This window comes from Lathamus discolor, chromosome 1, assembly GCF_037157495.1.
Source record: "Lathamus discolor isolate bLatDis1 chromosome 1, bLatDis1.hap1, whole genome shotgun sequence".
NCBI lineage: Eukaryota > Metazoa > Chordata > Aves > Psittaciformes > Psittacidae > Lathamus > Lathamus discolor.
Window position 1 is genome coordinate 43214606 of NC_088884.1, and position 17860 is coordinate 43232465.

The 17860-nt window shown below is 43.4% G+C and overlaps 1 protein-coding gene across 11 annotated transcripts in view; it reads left to right on the plus strand.

Annotated features, from left to right (window-relative positions):
* Window positions 1–17860, plus strand: part of SYT1 (synaptotagmin 1) — a 368604-nt gene that overhangs the window by 298354 nt on the left and 52390 nt on the right. For all 11 annotated transcript variants that reach the window (XM_065669324.1, XM_065669334.1, XM_065669329.1 and 8 more), the window contains one exon: window positions 15518–15635. In XM_065669324.1, coding sequence (XP_065525396.1) covers window positions 15518–15635 — 118 coding nt within the window. The remainder of the gene's footprint in view (window positions 1–15517; window positions 15636–17860) is intronic.

The following is a 17860-nucleotide window of genomic DNA, read 5'->3' on the forward strand; positions in this document are numbered from 1 at the left end:
TCATCGATCAAATTTACAATGTCATTAAAAAGTGAATCTGATTTTAGTTGAAAATACCTGTTTTACATAAAACCATGTGACTTCACATTAATTATATTTCATATCCTTTAAATCAACATCAATACAAACTTTTCTGAGTTCTTCTTTTGTTTCCTCTCAGTCTGATAGATGGCAAATGTCTGATAGGTACTGCCTTCATCCCATTTGGCCTTTTTTTAATAAGATGGGCATAACATTAGCACTGTTCCAGTCTCCTGGAATTTCCCTTGTGGTCTAAGATTTATTAAAAATGAACATCATTGAGCCAGAGATCTCATGATAAGTGCAGTCTACTTTCCTAGATTTTTATAGATGACTGCAGTGACCTCTTCCTTTATACTGAAGAGATTAATGGAATTCAGTGTGTGGTACTGATTGCTATGGTGACCTTTGATAAGCCGTCTTGTCTTCCCAAGGAATGTCTTTAGAGTATTTTTCAAAGTGAAATAGCTTTCACTTTGGAAGGAAGTGGAGTAATAAAAGAGGGCTTTGCTAGTATGTATTTATCTAAAAGCTTGAATATGTTTCAGTAGTTTCATAAAAATAGATTTTTGAATTCTTAGTTTAAGAAGTTGATAAGAGCCTGGTAAGGAAAACTATAGATTTCAATACATAGCACAAGTTAGAAAGAACTTTTCTCAAACTGAGCACAAACGTTTAATGAGCTGAACTGAAAACTTATAATGCAAGGTGTTGCAGAGGGAGGCATGTATTAGCTTCTTCATTTCAACTGGAACCAAAGACAAAAACATTGAAATTATCTGAGAGAGTGTTTTACATATTTGTGACTTCCCTGAAACTAGGAAGCACTAGAACAAGAGTGGCTCTGAGCTTTTCTGAGGGTTTTCAGCTTGCTGCTTTTCCAGCTGCATATCCTTTACCCCATCTCACATTTTTAGGCAGTTTTGATACTCCGGAAAAATCTCCAGTACACAAATTAGTAAAAGAGGACAATATAAAAAACTTTCCAAATAGAGAGCAATGGTATGGAAATGGTTTTCAAATCTTGCCTATGCTTGTAGCATGGAAACAGTGGATAGAAATAAAAGGTGACATTGACTTGTGTGAAATTATACATGAAGGAAAGTCTTTGTCTTGATGAATTACAGGTGAAGAACTGTCTTGTTACAAGACTTCATCTGTCAACTGTTAACTTACATCAGCTGTCTGTGATTTTCCCATTAGCAAATACAGTTCCTTTTAATTTTGCTGTGCAGTCCTCTTGTCTGCATTTTTTTCCTGGTCATCACTGTGGTTGCAGTGCAGTGAGGATCTTGATCTGCCTCTTTCACAGTAAGTTATTTTCTTGTGAAAATAAAGGTGTGAGATGATTTTCACACATAATTGGTTTGTATGCTGCCCTCGAAGCTGGGGAGCATGGTAAGAAGGTTCCTGTACATTTGATGGAGAGTGCTGCCTTAAAGAGGATAGATACTCCGATTCTTGCCCTGTTCAGTGGAAACCCTTAAGCACATGCCACATCCTCATTTGTTCTGCTGGCCTGCCTTTAGCTAACCAGCAGGTCTCTAGTTTTAAAACAGCAATGTTATGTGCTGACTTTTGCCTAATTGCCAATTTAGGACATTCTGAAGGAGGCTGCTGTACTGTGTGGGGTTCGCAACTGGGGTCATGGAAGGGAGCTGGGGGATATGATTGAGGAACGTGAAAGCTGGACTGGTGTTGCAGCATTAAGAAACAAGAGAAAGGAGGACATCTGTCTGCAGGAGTTGAGTGAATCACACTGTGTTAGTGCCCCTGCAGAAAGAGCCATTAATATATAATGTATCTGGGACTGGTACAAGGTGCAAGTTCTTTTTGTCTTGCTACAGAGGAAAGGGAAGAAGATAGCTGGCTACAAAGGTAACCTATAAATTTATCTGAGTTTCCCTTTGTGGCTCGTGCAGAACAAATACAAATACACTGTATGGCTTCAGTAATGGAGGCACTGAATTCACCTCACAGTCTTTCCCTGGGGTTGCTGAATTTCAGCAGCTATTATGCCAACCATTCCCATCCTCTGGTTTGTTTAATCTGTTCTGGCTTTCATCATCCAATAATGTATGGTCATTGCAGCAAGGGCTCTGTTCATGCCAGGTTTTTAATGCAGTACCACATTCAGTGGTACGTCTTACAAGTAAGGAATCACTAAGTGATTTGATTTTTAGTTACTATTCTTTGCTGCCTACCAATCCTGTATATTTTCTGATGTATGCTGCAATTCCAGTCTCAAACTTTGGAGTCAATTGCTTTTTGAAACTAAGGTACCCTTAGCAGTAGAAACTACATTAACTAAGCATTAAGGCGCCCATTCTTATTACAAGAGGTGTTTTTAAAATCAAGTAAGGGTACTGAACTGTGGCTTCCTGTACCTCATCACAGGAGAAGGACTTTCTGTAGAGTGACTGCAATGCAGATGTAATACTCTAGTAATTATGGAAAAGCTTCATGATTTGACTTCTCATGGTGTCTGATAAGCCAAAAAAAAAAAAAAAAGAAAAAAAAATCTTTCAAGTGTATTACATTTCCTTTCAATGTTGTACTGGGGCTACTCACTAGAAGACTAGCCTTGTGACATGCTATAGTTAATAAGTTTTCCATGCTGTCAAAAGTAATAATATTAATGTGCCATTCAGTTAAATTAATTTTGGTTTGTGCACTGGCCTGTATAAATGTGAGTGACATTTCGAAATATGATCGGGCAGGAGCTGAGGAGAAGCCAAGTGGCAAAACAGAGCAAGATGCACTCATTAAGGCAGAGCAGCCAGCTGCAAGCATTTGTGGGTAGGCAGAATTACAGAAAACCAGGCATGTATATTTCTTTTAATTCATTCCTTCCTTTCTCATTTATTTCAGAAATTCATTTTCTTGTTTAATTAAGAACTCGGTATGTTTGCTAGCGTAGTCTCTTGTCTGGAAATCAAAGAGTGCGTTTCTGCTAATCTTTGATTTCAAGTGCCTTCAGCCACAGTGTTTCTCATTTTGCAAGAGGCAGCTGATTGTAATGCTTTTAAACTGATGACCGTGAAGTGTCATTTTCTGCTAATAACAACAATGTTCTTTTCCCATGTCCTCTTCTTTTTAGAAAACTGTAATAGAAATGCTTTCTCTAAACAGTTAAAAATGTAATGAAAAGGACTAAAAGGAGGAAGCTGACAAAACCTGACTTGTTAATTTTTTAATAACATTGACTGGTTGAAAATACTGCCCAATTTACTTTCAAGTCTGATTTACCATTGTGTTGGAGAATATTACATAATTAGGGCAGTAAAAAGAAATGTGATTTACTACATTTCTCTATATATATTGCAATAAGAAGACAGATTTTTGAAGAACATCTATGTCAAGTAGTGCTGTTCAGAGGGATGGGGGGAAGAAAAAGAAAATAATAGATTTTTTTATTTCAACAGGAAGATCCTGCTAGGTCTATTCCCTTTAAGCAAAGGTAAAAAGTAGTGCTGGCATACAGAGTTGTATCACAAAGGAGTCAAAGAGTAGGACTGTAGTAGGGAAATCGGTCAAAAGGGTTATGCAATTAAACCATTTCTTTTGGCTTTTCCTCACTCCTACTTTATACCGTGACTGCATCCTGACAGGTACCACCTCCTGATGCCTTTAATAAATTATCTATCTTCATTTGAAAGATAGCTCCCTGTCTGCCCTAAAACTAATCCCTTTTAAAAATTAACACATGGACCTTTGCTTCTATTTCTGTTCTCTGTTCACACAGTGTCAGTCTCCTTTCCATCTCTTCTTAAGCCTGTTGTCACTGCTAGTCCCTTTTTTATGGTGTTCAAAACAAGCTCTCTAGATCTTTGCCTCCAAAACCCTCTGTTTCGTCCGAGATCTCCTGCTGTAACCTATTTCAGTTTGCTTTGCTTCTTAATTTACTTATTATGTGGCTTGTAACCCAACACTTACATTAACAGGAGCTTCCTTTTATGGCCAAGTTTGCACATTTGGAGAGAGTATAACCTATGAATACACTTCTGAAATAATGTTAGCAAAAGCAAACAGGAGAGACTTTCGATCACAGACACTCTGTATTTCCATTTTGTGAAAAAAGTGGATTATTCCTGTGAGTAAAGAAACATGCAGTAGGAGTGAACATGTCTGTTCATATTTTATTGGTTTAAAATATTTTCTTCAAAATTGCAGTAGGTAAAGTAAGTAGTTCATAGACTCTGGGGGTACAGTGGTACTTGGTGTGCAGACATAATCACGTGATAGTTGCCAAAACTATCACCCAAGTCTTAGAAGGCAGACACAGGGACTGTGAGAATGAAGACCTTGGGCCCTCTGTAGGAGAGGATCTGGTTCGAGACCATCTTAAAAATCTGAACATGCACAAGTCCATGGGACCTGATGAAATCCATCCGCGGGTCCTGAAGGAGCTGGCAAATGAAGTTGCAAGCCACTGTCCATCAGATTTGAAAAATCATGGCAGTCAGGTAGAGTTCCCGACAACTGGAAAAAGGGAAATATAACCCCCATTTTCAAGAAGGGGAAAATGGAAGACCTGGGGAATTACAGACCAGTCAGTCTCACCTCTGTGCCTGACAAAACCTTGGAGCACATTCTCCTGGAAGGCATGCTAAGGCACATGAAGAACAACAAGGTGCTTGGTGACGGCCAGCATGGCTTCACTAAGGGGAAATCCTGCCTGACCAATTTGGTGGCCTTCTATGGTGGGGCTACGGAACTGATGGACAGGGGTAGAGCAGTTGATGTCATCTACCTGGACTTGTGCAAAGCATTCGACACTGTCCCACTCGACATCCTTGTCTCTAAATTGGAGAGACATCAATTTGGTGGATCGGCCACTCAGTGGATAAAGAACTGGCTGGACGGCTGCACACAGAGTTGTGGTCAATGGCTCAATGTCTCGCAGGAGACCAGCAACAGGTGGTGTCCCTCAGGGATAGGTGCTGGGGCCGGTCTTGTTCAACATTTTTGTCGCTGACATGGACAGTGGGATTGAGTGCGCCCTCAGCAAGTTTGCTGATGACACTAAGCTGTTTGGTTCAGTTAATACGCTGGAGGGAAGGGATGGCATCCAGAGGGAGCTCGACACTCTTGTGAGGTGGGCTGATGCCAACCTTATGAATTTCAACCATGCCAAGTGCAAGGTCCTACATCTGGGTCGGAGCAATCCACAGCTACAGGTTGGGCAAAGAAGAGATTCAGAGCAGCCCTGCAGAGAAGGACTTGGGGGTGCTGGTCAATGAGAAAATGAACATGAGCCGGCTTCAGTGTGCGCTTGCAGCCCAGAAAGCCAACCGTATCCTGGGCTGCATCAAAAGGAGTGTGACCAGCAGGTCGAAGGAAGTGATCCTGCCCCTCTGCTCTGCTCTTGTGAGACCTCACCTGGAGTATTGTGTGCAGTTCTGGTGTCCTCAACATAAAAAAGACATGGAACTGCTGGAACAAGTGCAGAGGAGGGCCACAAGTATGATCAGAGGACTGGAGCACCTCCCGTATGAAGACAGGCTGAGGAAGTTGGGGCCGTTCAGCCTGGAGAAGAGAAGGCTGTGTGGAGACCTCATAGCAGCCTTCCAGTACCTGAAGGGGGCCTATAGGGATGCTGGGGAGGGACTCTTTGTCAGGGACTGTAGTGACAGGACAAGGGGTAATGGGTTCAAACTTAAACAGGGGAAGTTTAGATTGGATATAAGGAGGAAATTCTTTCCTGATAGGGTGGTGAGGCAGTGGAATGGGTTGCCCAGGGAGGCTGTGAATGCTCCATCCCTGGCAGTGTTCAAGGCCAGGTTGTATGAAGCCTTGTGTGGGATGGTTTAGTGTGAGGTGTCTCTGCCTGTGGTGGGGGGGTTGGAACTAGATGATCTTGAGGTCCTTTCCAACCCTAACTATTCTATGATTCTATGATTCTAAAAGTTCTATAATAATGGGACACATTAGCTCCAGCTTTTCTTTCTCTTTCTGGTTCTTCCTTACCTTTCCCTGCTGCACCATCTATTTTTAGTCTGTTTTTGCAAACTGAGTTTTTGGAGCTTCTTGCTCTCTTCCCACTTCTTTACCTAATTGTGGCAGAACTGTTTTTCTATTGTGAGGTCATCTGGTCCCTGATTTGCAAGCATAAAATGTTGTCTCTTATGACTATACCTATTGCAGGTCTGAAATTTTCTGCTTTGTTCTTTAATCATGTATTTATCAAAAGTGCAATGCCTTGGTAGCTGGTAATATTGAAGATAGCTGTTGTGGCAATAAAATTTCGGGTTTAAAGAAAAAAAGGAAGCCCAACAAAGCAGTATTTCTTTTTCCCAGTATGATCTCTATGTGTCCTAGGTGACTGGAGGAGCAATACTTTTCGAGTTGTAGATCCCAGCTATGTGTATGGTTTGCTAATTCTGCACATGCGTGGTGGTAGTTTAATTGAAGTTGTGGTCCGTCTATGTCATCCGTTTCTGCATCCATGTGATTCTGCTGCTGTTACTATTGTGACATCTTTGTGGATTAGTGTATTTATGGTTTGTGTGCCTAGAAAAGGAATTTGTTGGATTTGAGATTTCTGTGTGTAGATGGAATACAGTGGTCTCAGAGATGTCTGAAGCCCGTGGATGTGAGAATTGGGACTGGAGATTCTGTCATTAAATTTTATGTGGGTTTCCTGAAAGACTTCTCATTTGCCTTATAACCCAACTTTATGCTGTCCCTATTCTCTCTGCGGAGTTTTAAAACATGTGGTTGGTGCAAAAACTATACAATGAACATTAGGAGTTTCCACTGTAAACATTGATCAGTGAAAAAATTGTATTTTGAGTCGTCACCATTAACCACATCCTGTTGCGTATCTCTCAGCCTTATGCAAATATCCACAATCAAAACCAGGTACTGAAGTTGGAAACCCACTTGTCTGTGTTTATATACTTCTTCCACTGACTATTTTGGAGCCATAGTTCCAATTAGGAAAAGCATAAAGTTCTGTGGCTCATTATTTTGGTACTGTTTTACCAAGACAGCTGCAAAGATCAGCTTTCTCATATCTTCCACAAAAATGTGGAGAATGTTTATATTAAGAAGATGGATATCTCTGTTAAAGATTCTGCAGTGTGAATGAGAGTAACCTGCATAAATAGCATTTTTCTCTGAAGCTCGTTAGGAGAGTGTACTGTAGAGGCAAAAATGACTACTGACAAATACGAGAAGAAAAATGAGACAAGCAGGAGCTGCTTAGAGTCACCTTTAATAAGTCCAAGTTCTCAACAGGACTTCAGATAGCCTTTTCTAAGCTGAATAAATGTTAGCAGCACTGTGTTATTTTATTTTCTGCTCCACTGCATCCTCTTTAAATGTAAAATTATGAAGTTGCTTAGATGGAGAGAGTCTTTTGATTGGTGTTTAGGCATTATACATTAATAGGTTAATGTCTGTGAACTTCCCAGTTGGAAGTTTCTAACACTAACTTACAGTTTCCATCAGAGATCAAAGTAATTTACTAACATAAATTATTTATACATAGGACTGAAAGAAATTAATAATAACAGTAAGGCACCTCCATGAGATAATCACCAACACCAAAACCACTCATCTGTACCTTGTAGCCCTGCAGGGGTTTGTAATTATCTCCTGCAAACCACACCTCTAGTGATTGCTTTTTGTCGCCTCATTTCAGTGCTGCCACTTTGAGTATTTTGCCTGATGTATATTTAAAAAAAGAAAAAAAAAATTTAGAAATCAGTTGATAAGCTGCAGGTCGGTTGATACGCTGGAGGGAAGGGATGCCATCCAGAGGGACCTTGACACGCTTGTGAGGTGGGCTGATGCCAACCTTATGAAGTTTAACCACGACAAGTGCAAGGTCCTACACCTGGGTCGGAGCAATCCCAGGCACAGCTACAGACTGGGCAAAGAAGAGATTCAGAGCGGCCCTGTGGAGAAGGACTTGGGGGTGCTGGTCAATGAGAAAATGAACATGAGCCGGCTTCAGTGTGCGCTCGCAGCCCAGAAAGCCAACCGTATCCTGAGCTGCATCAAAAGGAGCGTGACCAGCAGGTCGAAAGAGGTGATCCTGCCCCTCTGCTCTGCTCTAGTGAGACCTCACCTGGAGTATTGTGCGCAGTCCTCAACATAAAAAGGACATGGAACTGCTGGAACAAGTCCAGAGGAGGGCCACGAGTGGCAGATTCAAACCGGCCACCAACAGCCACTCTCGATCAGTTGCTGAGGTGAGTAGCTTGAGAGAGGACGCCTGCAACACCGGAGCGGAGAGGGGAGAGATCAGCGTCCAGGAGCCTCACCTCAGAGCGACAAGAGCCACTGAGGAGGGAGCCTCAAGTCCTCAACAGGACTTGCCCAGGACTCGGAAGCTCAGCTCCCGCGAGGGGCTGACTCACAGGGGGCGGAGCCAGGAGGAGTGGCACCAGCTGGGAGTGGCTAAAAAACCTTCCCAGGGAGCGCGGCGAACAGAGCCGGCAAACAGAGAGCGTCGAGGCAGAGGGTCGAGGCAGTTTGCGCGGCAGTTCGCGCGGGCAGGCGAGCGGGCAGGGGAGCGGGCAGGGAAGCGTTCCAACCGCCTCATCGAGAGGACTCGCCTGGAGTACAGGAGGGGGAAGGAGTGCTGAGGGACGTAGACGGATTGATTGACCAGACAGATCATGGTTACAACACGATCGAAAGCTGCAGTGAGTACTAATGTGGGTATCCAGACTGAGCCTTCCTGCAGACATGCAGCTGTGCAGGTCTCTGGCTGCAGCGAATGCCTGAGCCTGGCACTTGTATTGGAGGGAGCCAGTGATACTGCTTGTGTTCGCTGTGAGCAAATAAATGACCTGCTCAGGCAGGTGGCTGAACTGAGGGAGGAGGTAGAAAGGTTGAGAGCCATTAGAGAGTGTGAAAGTGAAATAGATTGGTGGAACCACACCCTAAGGCAAGGACAGAGGGAAGTGGTTCAACAAGATATGGATCCCCTTCCCTCCTACCATCAGACAGAAGGAGAGAGCTTAATGGACAAGGATGGATGGAGGGAGGTTCCTCCTCGGAGAGGTAAGCGAAAACCCTCACAATCCCTTCCTCCCTCCCAGTTGCCCTTGAATAACAGGTACGAGGTCTTGGAACTTCAGGGCCAGGTGAATGGAGATGGTGAGGCAAATCTATCTAGTGAGTCACCCAGGGCTAGTCACTCACCCACATACCTCAGAACTTCTCCAACCAAGAAGAAAAGAAGAGTAATTGTGGTGGGTGACTCCCTTCTGAGGGGAACAGAAGGGCCCATTTGTCGACCGGATCCACCCCACAGGGAGGTCTGCTGCCTGCCTGGGGCTCGGATTAGAGATGTTAAAAAGAAGCTCTCTGAACTGGTGCAGCCGTCTGACTACTACCCACTGCTGGTTTTTCAGGTTGGCAGTGACGAAATTATTACGAGGAACGTAAGGGCGATGAAGAGAGACTACAGGGCCCTGGGACGGCTGGTTAAAGGGTCTGGAGCGCAAGTGGTGTTTGCCTCCGTACCTGTTGCAAGCGAGGGTGAAGGGATATATAAGAAGACTCTGCAGGTTAATGTATGGCTACGTGACTGGTGCCAAAGGCAGGGGTTTGGGTTTTTCAGTCACGGGCTGCTGTATGGGACACCTGGTTTGCTGGTGACAGGCGGGATACACCAGTCCCAGAGAAAAAAAAGGGTTTTGGGGCAGGAGTTAGCAGGGCTTATTGACAGGGCTTTAAACTAGTTAGGAAGGGGGGAGGGGATTTAACTGGGCCTGTTGGGGACAAGCCCAAGAGGAACATGCTAGGGATTGAAGGATGGCGGGCTAAGGAGGACTATCAATCTCTTGTTTCACTTGTGGGAAAGGATAGCTTTTTAGACTCTGTCCCGCAGGGGAAAAAGGGTACTAGGACTGGCTCCCTGAAATGTCTGTACACCAATGCACGCAGCATGGGGAATAAACAGGAGGAGTTAGAAGTCTGTGTGCGGGCTAAAGGTTATGATCTAGTGGCGATTACAGAGACATGGTGGGACAGTTCACATGACTGGAATGTGGTCATGGATGGCTATGTCCTTTTTAGGAAAGATAGGTCAGCAAAGCGAGGTGGTGGAGTGGCTCTTTACGTGAGAGAGCAACTAGAATGTATTGAGTTCTGTCCGGGGTCGGATGAGGAGCAAGTGGAATGTCTGTGGGTACGAATCAAGGGGCTGACTGGCACGGGTGATACAGTTGTGGGGGTCTATTACAGACCTCCTGATCAGGACGAAGGAGTTGATGAGGCTTTCTACAGGCAACTGGAAGTAGCCTCGCGACTACATGCCTTAGTCGTCGTGGGGGACTTTAATTACCCCGATATTTGCTGGAAGACTCACACAGCCAGTCATTCACAGTCTAGGAGGTTCCTCGAGTGCATTGATGATAATTTCTTAATGCAAATGGTGGACGTACCAACTAGGAGAGCAGCGCTGCTAGATTTAGTACTCGCCAACAAGGAGGGTTTGGTCGAAGTGGTGACGGTCAATGGCAGCCTTGGCTGCAGTGACCATGAGATGGTGGAGTTTAGGATCCTGTGTGGGAGGAATAGAATACCTAGCAAAGCCACAGTTCTGGATTTCCGAAGGGCCAACTTTGGCCTCTTCAGTCAACTGCTAAGGGAAGTCTCATGGGAAAGTGTACTAGGCGGTAAAGGGGCTCAAGATAGTTGGTTAGCATTCAAGGACCGCTTCTTCCAAGCTCAGGATCGGAGCGTCCCAATAAGTAGGAAGTCAAGTAAGGGATCTAGGAGACCGGCGTGGTTAAACAAGGAGCTGCTGGGCAAACTCAAGTGGAAAAGGAGAATCTATGGATTATGGAAGGAGGGGCTGGCCGCTTGGGAGGAATATAGGACAGTTGTTAGAGGATGTAGGGAGGCAATTAGGACAGCTAAGGCCTCCTTGGAACTCAATCTTGCTAGTCGGGTTAAAGACAATAGAAAGGGCTTCTTCAAATACATAGCAAATAAAACTAACACAAGAGGCAATATAGGCCCACTGCTGAACGAAGTGGGTACCCTGGAGACAGAGGATATAAAGAAGGCAGAGGTGCTGAATGCCTTCTTTGCCTCTGTCTTTACTCCTGCAGACTCTCCCCGAGGGCCCCGGATTTCTATAGCCCCAGAAGGAGTCAGGACAAAGGAGGAGTTTGCTTTGGTAGATGAGGATTGGGTTAGGGATCAGCTATGCAATCTGGACATCTGTAAATCGATGGGTCCGGATGGAATGCACCCACGGGTGCTGAGGGAGCTGGCGGAGGTCATTGCTAGGCCACTTTCCGTCATCTTTGGTAAGTCGTGGGAAACGGGCGAGGTGCCTGAGGATTGGCGGATGGCAAAGGTCACACCAATCTATAAGAAGGGCAAGAAGGAGGACCCGGGTAATTATAGACCGGTCAGCCTTACCTCCATCCCTGGAAAGGTGATGGAACAACTTATTCTTGACTCCATCACTAGGCATATCAAGGATGAGGGGGTCATTAAGAACAGCCAACATGGTTTTATGAGGGGGAAGTCATGTATGACCAACCTTATAGCCTTCTATGAGGAAGTGACTAGGTGGAGGGATGATGGTAGAGCGGTAGATGTAGTTTTTCTTGATTTCAGTAAGGCATTTGATACTGTCTCCCACAGCATCCTCATAGATAAGCTAAGGAAGTGTGGGCTTGACGATCAAGTAGTGAGGTGGATCGAGAACTGGTTGAAAGGAAGAAGGCAGAGAGTTGTGGTCAATGGCGCAGAATCTAGCTGGAGGTCTGTGACTAGTGGAGTTCCTCAGGGGTCGGTGCTGGGACCGGTGCTGTTTAATATTTTCATCAATGACCTGGATGAGGGAACTGAGTGCACCCTCAGCAAGTTTGCTGATGACACAAAACTGGGAGGAGTGGCTGACACACCAGAGGACTGTGCTGCCATTCAGCGAGACCTGGACAGGCTGGAGAGTTGGGCGGGGAGAAACTTGATGAAATTTAACAAGGGCAAGTGTAGAGTCTTGCATCTGGGGAAGAACAACCCCATGTACCAGTACAGGTTGGGGGTTGACCTGCTGGAAAGTAGTGAAGGGGAAAGGGACCTGGGGGTCCTGGTGGATAGGAGGATGACCATGAGCCAGCAATGTGCTCTTGTGGCCAAGAAGGCAAATGGCATCTTAGGGTGCATTAGAAAGGGAGTGGTTAGTAGGTCAAGAGAGGTTCTCCTCCCCCTCTACTCAGCCTTGGTGAGGCCGCATCTGGAATATTGTGTCCAGTTCTGGGCCCCTCTGTTCAAGAAGGACAGGGAATTGCTTGAAGGAGTCCAGCGCAGAGCCACAAAGATGATTAAGGGAGTGGAACATCTCCCTTATGAGGAGAGGCTGAGGGAGCTGGGTCTCTTTAGCTTGGAGAAGAGGAGACTGAGGGGTGACCTCATCAATGTTTACAAATATGTAAAGGGTAGGTGTCAGGATGATGGAGCTAGGCTTTTTTCAGTGATATCCAGTGATAGGACAAGGGGCAATGGGTGTAAACTGGAGCATAGGAAGTTCCACGTTAACATCAGGAAGAACTTCTTTACTGTAAGAGTGACAGAGCACTGGAACAGGTTGCCCAGGGGGGTTGTGGAGTCTCCTACACTGGAGATATTCAAGGCCCGCCTGGACAAGTTCCTGTGTGATGTACTGTAGGTTACCCTGCTCTTGCAGGGGGGTTGGACTAGATGATCTTTTTAGGTCCCTTCCAACCCTTGGGATTCTGTGATTCTGTGATTCTGTGATCAGGGGACTGGAGCACCTCCCGTATGAAGATAGGCTGAGGAAGTTGGGGCCGTTCAGCCTGGAGAAGAGAAGGCTGCGTGGAGACCTCAGAGCAGCCTTCCAGTACCTGAAGGGGGCCTGTAGGGATTCTGGGGAGGGACTCTTCGTCAGGGACTGTAGTGACAGGACAAGGGGTAACGGGTTAAAACTTAAGCAGGGGAAGTTTAGATTGGATATAAGGAGGAAATTCTTTCCTGTTAGGGTGGTGAGACACTGGAATCGGTTGCCCAGGGAGGTTGTGAATGCTCCATCCCTGGCAGTGTTCAAGGCCAGGTTGTATGAAGCCTTGTGTGGGATGGTTTAGTGTGAGGTGTCCCTGCCCATGGCAGGGGGGTTGGAACTAGATGATCTTGAGGTCCTTTCCAACCCTAACTGTTCTATGATTCGATGATTCTATTCTATGAAATCGAAAGCTTTGGCAGTCATGCAAAGAGAAAATGTTAAAAGTACAAGAAATACTGAAGAAATGCAGCTAATACAGATTTTAATAGCAACAAAAAAAGTACTACATGTGATTCTGTAGGCATTTAAAGAGGCATTTCCGCTTTTTCTTCAAGTTATTCACTGGAATGAGCCCATCATCTGCTGCATTTCTCATGGCTTGCTGGTGATCTATGGAAAACTAGCTGTTTACCTGATGCTGGCTTCTTCTCCAAGCTTCCTGCAGCTAAAACTGGCATTAAAAGAGCCTAAAATGCATTAAATTCTCCCATAAAATTACTCTTCTGTGTAGACAATTGCAGTATTTGCACAGAAGCATAACATGATTACAGATTGAGAAAGGCTGGTGAGAGGTGATGGTCTTTGTGGCATAACAGCCACAAAGAATTTACATACATATTTGTAAAGAATCTCCTCCAGCCTCTGCTGAAGCACTCAGATCAGAAACAACAATCCTAACACCATTTTATGCTTACTAAACGCACTCCAGTCTTAGCACAAGTAAAAAAAAAGGAGAAAAATAAAAAAAAAAGAAAAAAGTCCACTCAAAGGAACAATTAGAAGCGTGGTATTGATTTAAAAGTACCTTCAAAAATAGATGTTTAGATATTCTGTCGGTGAGGTACATCTCTGATGAATACAATGGAATAAAAGTTCCTGTGCTGCTACAACCAAAGCTCTGTGTAGTGAATTTAGAGGTGAGTGCAGAGCCCTTAAATATCAGTTGATACGTGAGTACAAAGTTCTCTAAGATGGAGTACTAAAACAAGCTTTCAAAAATACCCTGTTTCAGTCTTTTTCAGAGCCCCATGAATCAACCAGCCTATTTTAAACCAAGAATACCAGGTAATAGTGTCTGTGGGGAACACTGGGTGGCTGGGTGAGCTGTGATCATGATAACACAAATCAATACGCAATTGATTTCTTCCATTCTGACCAAGCTGCAAGTGATAAATCAACTTCACCATTAGCCTGGCCAACATGGACTTCCAGATCCAAATACTGGGGAAACAGGAGCATGTTTTGCTGTCACCGTGCCATTGCAGGCCCAGTTAGAGCCAAGCATGAGCTATGCAGATTGCACAGCTGAAATGTGTATTTCCATGATCTGAATCTACACTGGTGTTTGTAACAGTATATGCAGACAGGGAAGAACAGTAAGGCCTTCCACAACAGTGCAGACCATGCTGTGAAAGATATCTTCTGTTAGATACAAGTTAAAAATGTAAATTTTCTGATACTAGGATCTGTTCTTACAGCCCTTCTGAGTCAGATAGAGATCTCTAAGATACTGCTTCCCAACAACCCTGTTGCAGCCTGCTGAGTCCTAATCCTCTTAGCTGTTCCTTCTACAAAAGCTGTGTCATATCTTTGATCATTTCTGCTGCTTTTCTTGGAATCTTTCCAGATTCTACCATACCGTTTTTGAGGTGGGAAGGCACTGTAAGTTTTCAAGATAGTGGCACATACGCATTCTGACAGCATTTTTGTGTGATACACACATTTAAAACCATGAGCTATTTTGTTGTGTTTTCCCTGTGCATTTCCTAACTATGTGTGTTATGTATGTTTCCTGACTGCTGGTGGTCACTGAGCTGATAGTTCCCTGAAAAACATCTATTACAATGCCTGGGTCTCATTCCCAACTTGTAATAATCAATTCAGAGTCTGTCACTTTATAGGTGTTGCATTATTGTTGCAGGTTTTAAGTTTTTTAAAACTAAAAGGAAAGGTAACTTCATGGTATTTATTTTCCCCCATTAGATAGGAGACAAGTCTTTTTTATATGTATACTGAATGGTTTGTGCTTTGTGTTTTTAATAACTTTTTGCTTCTGTGACGAAGTGTGGTGAGAAATACCCACATTACTGCTTTGTCCTGTAGTGGTTTATGCATGTGTGTTAATTGATTTCTGCTGAAACACAACCTGGGAAAAAATCGTCATGACTTTATTTAAAGTCAGACAGTATTTGTGGAACCACGACTATCAGGGATGAAATGCTGAGCAGTATAAGTTATTTTGCAGCCAGCATGTATCTTGTCATTTGCCTCCATGCAGGGTAGTTGCTGTGGACTCCAGTTGCTGCCTGAAGTTATCAAGGATTTAAGCTGGCAACTTGTGTCTGATATCTAGTATTGTCCATTTGAATGTTTTGTTAAACAGTAGGAGTTTGAGATGTAATCCTGTTCATTTTCTGTGGAGCTTTCAAAACTGCATTTTTAAAAGATACCAGAAGACTACAAAAGTATAACACCATGCCTTGTTTGCTTTCACAGCAAGAAAAACTGGGTGATATTTGCTTCTCCCTCCGTTATGTGCCTACTGCTGGCAAACTGACTGTCGTCATTCTGGAGGCAAAGAACCTGAAGAAGATGGATGTCGGTGGACTATCAGGTATGTGCATGAAGACCTGCTTGTAGGTTTTGCAGGCTTGTAAAGACATAAACTCATTTGCTACTGAAGAACTCTCAGTTGAGAAGGTAGTGACTCTTGTTCACTGTCTGAAAAATGGAGTTTGTGTTTTCTGAAAGTTAGGGCATGACTAAGTATATCAGAACTCATTCTAGCTTAAAAAAAAAAGGATTTTCATTATACATGGCATTCCTCCAAGACAAGGTCTGAAGAATTAAGCATTTGGATCACAGTGCAAGCTCTCTGTACTCTCCTTCTCTCCTGTTGCCTGGAGATAAATAGACTATTCAAGGAAGAGGAAAAAAATCTGACTACAGTTCCTATTGTCTGTCTGATCTCACAAAACATGAGCGTTTTCCTGCAGTGTTACTCATACATAATAGAGGATCTCATGACAGGTCACCATGCTGACTGCTGGTTGAGGTGCTAGGATAATTGTCTCTACATTTGAAGGGCTCAGGTGTGATTGCTTCCATGCACAGAGTTGGGAGTGCTCTACATTTGCATGTACATCTGCAATCAAAATTACAGTCTTGCTGTTGTGGTAGTCAGTGAGGTTGATATCTCCAGCATAACTACAAATATTCCTTGTAGTCTTTCCTCATACTAGGGCTGTACACAGCGTGAGTGAGATTATGTATGCCGTCTCTAAAGGATGGTGCAGTCAGCACATGTGATATTAGGGCTGTGTCCTAGGGTCCTGGTGGGGCTCCATGTAGGCTTCTGTTCTCTGCTGCGTTTGGAATTTGTAACCAAAATACACAAAGAAATGGGAACCTGCTAAAAGCAAGCCTGAAGAACTTGTTTGCCACTTGTAATGAACAGTAATAGGAGGGCCTTCACAAAGTGAGAGGAGGCAAAATTTCTTACCAGTAACCAGTTATCTTTTTTTATTTTACTTGCTTTTAAAGTCTTCTACTGTACAGCAACAGACATCATAAAGTAAAAGACATCAAAATATTGTAGTCATTACCTTAATCAAATCTAGCTTTTTCTTGTCTAAAATGGATGCTGGATTAGGACACACAACTAATAGTTTCCCTAATGCTCATACTCAACCAATTGCAAATTAATGTTCTTAAGTACATTTGCTTCCTAATTGGAATCTTAGATTCTAATAGTAAAGAAGAGTATGGGTCTTTTGGCAGAAATGTATCTCTGAGAGCCAAAGCATCTGTATTCTTTTCCAAGCTTTGCAAGAAATGTGATGGAAAATAGATACTCATAAGAAAAAAGGAAAGGGACAGGAAAGCGTTAATGAACTGAAAGACCTTCTTCAGACTGCATTGTGTTGGAAATAACTATGAGGAAGTGAATGGGCTTACTCTCCTCTATGATGAAGCACATAGAGGACGTGGAAATATATTTCTAGGGGATGACAGGTTTTGTCCTCCTTTTTTAGGGCTCTGCCAAACTAGAAACATCATGTTCTCTGAGACAAACAAACCCAATGGGATACCGTGGTTATAGCAGGAATTCAAAAGTCACTGACAGTGATAAATGGCAGTTAGTACGGTATTCCTGAGGCAGTAATTATAGATTAAATAATGTTGATTTAAAGTGGATCCAGTATCTTTCATTAGGGAATTTATCTTTTGAATAAATTATGCAGAAATAACATCTGAAATCAAGCTGAGATTCTGTTGTCATTATTCACACTAAATAATACCCGCTCTCAAAGTACAGTAACCTTAAGAGGTAATGAAGGTGACAGGATTTTATCTTGATTAGCAAATGCTTTCCGTACTAGTTTTTTCATTTTCTCTAGGTACTAAATTGGCTTTTTGTTTTGCAAAACCACAAGTTTTGTGTTGCAGTGGAGGTGGAAAATGTTAATAATCAAATGTGATCTCCAACTGAATGTTACCTATAGACTCAACAGCACTTACTGTCACCAAGGGAAAGCCATTAGCAAGAGGCAAAAATTATGTAGTTGACACAGATGGGGAAAACTTAGACAAAGTATTTGGGGTTTGAGTTTAGAATATGTCTTTTCATTGTTCTCTCATATTTTGGAGAAGATGCTGAAAGAGCAGAACACAGACATTTGAAAAGGACTCTACTTTATCTTGTATCATAGAACCATAAAATAGTTAGAATTGGAAAGGACCTTAAGATCGTCTAGTTCCAGCCAGCCAGTTCTGTATCCACCAAGTGGTCCACCTATCAAATTGATGTCTCTCCAATTTAGAGACAAGGATGTCATG